Below are 279 nucleotides of genomic sequence, written 5' to 3'. Positions count from 1 at the left end.
CCTCCAGGGCAGGGCCTCTGGCCAGAAGCCGGGCGGTCCGTCTCTGGAAGAAGTGCTAGGGACCGCGGGGATGCTTCGTGAGAGCCTGCTTCCCGGTAGGTCCCTCGTCGGTCGCCGCAGGGGTGAGGCGACCTTCTGGACAGCCTGGACGCCTGTCCATATTTTTCTTGCTGGGAGTAAAGCAGCTGCGTTTAAGGGAATTTTCCAGTTGTGTTAGCGCGCTGGGAATGTTTCACCTGCATGCTGTGAGTTTGTGTCCTTTTCAACGACCTGAGCAGC

At 59.1% G+C, this 279-nt stretch overlaps 1 protein-coding gene across 1 annotated transcript in view; it reads left to right on the top strand.

Annotated features, from left to right (window-relative positions):
- Nucleotides 1-7: 7 nt before the first annotated feature.
- POLG2 (polymerase (DNA directed), gamma 2, accessory subunit) overlaps nt 8-279 on the top strand; it is a gene marked incomplete at its 5' end in the record, with an annotated part of 5,377 nt that continues 5,105 nt past the window's right edge. The window contains one exon of the mRNA XM_009696775.1: nt 8-95. Within this exon, the coding sequence (XP_009695077.1) occupies nt 8-95 (88 nt within the window). The remainder of the gene's footprint in view (nt 96-279) is intronic.

Source organism: Cariama cristata, unplaced genomic scaffold (genome assembly GCF_000690535.1).
Source record: "Cariama cristata isolate BGI_N322 unplaced genomic scaffold, ASM69053v1 scaffold2923, whole genome shotgun sequence".
In the NCBI taxonomy this organism is placed as follows: domain Eukaryota; kingdom Metazoa; phylum Chordata; class Aves; order Cariamiformes; family Cariamidae; genus Cariama; species Cariama cristata.
The sequence above is the reverse complement of the archived record's forward strand: the minus strand, read 5'-3'. Positions and strand labels throughout refer to the sequence as shown.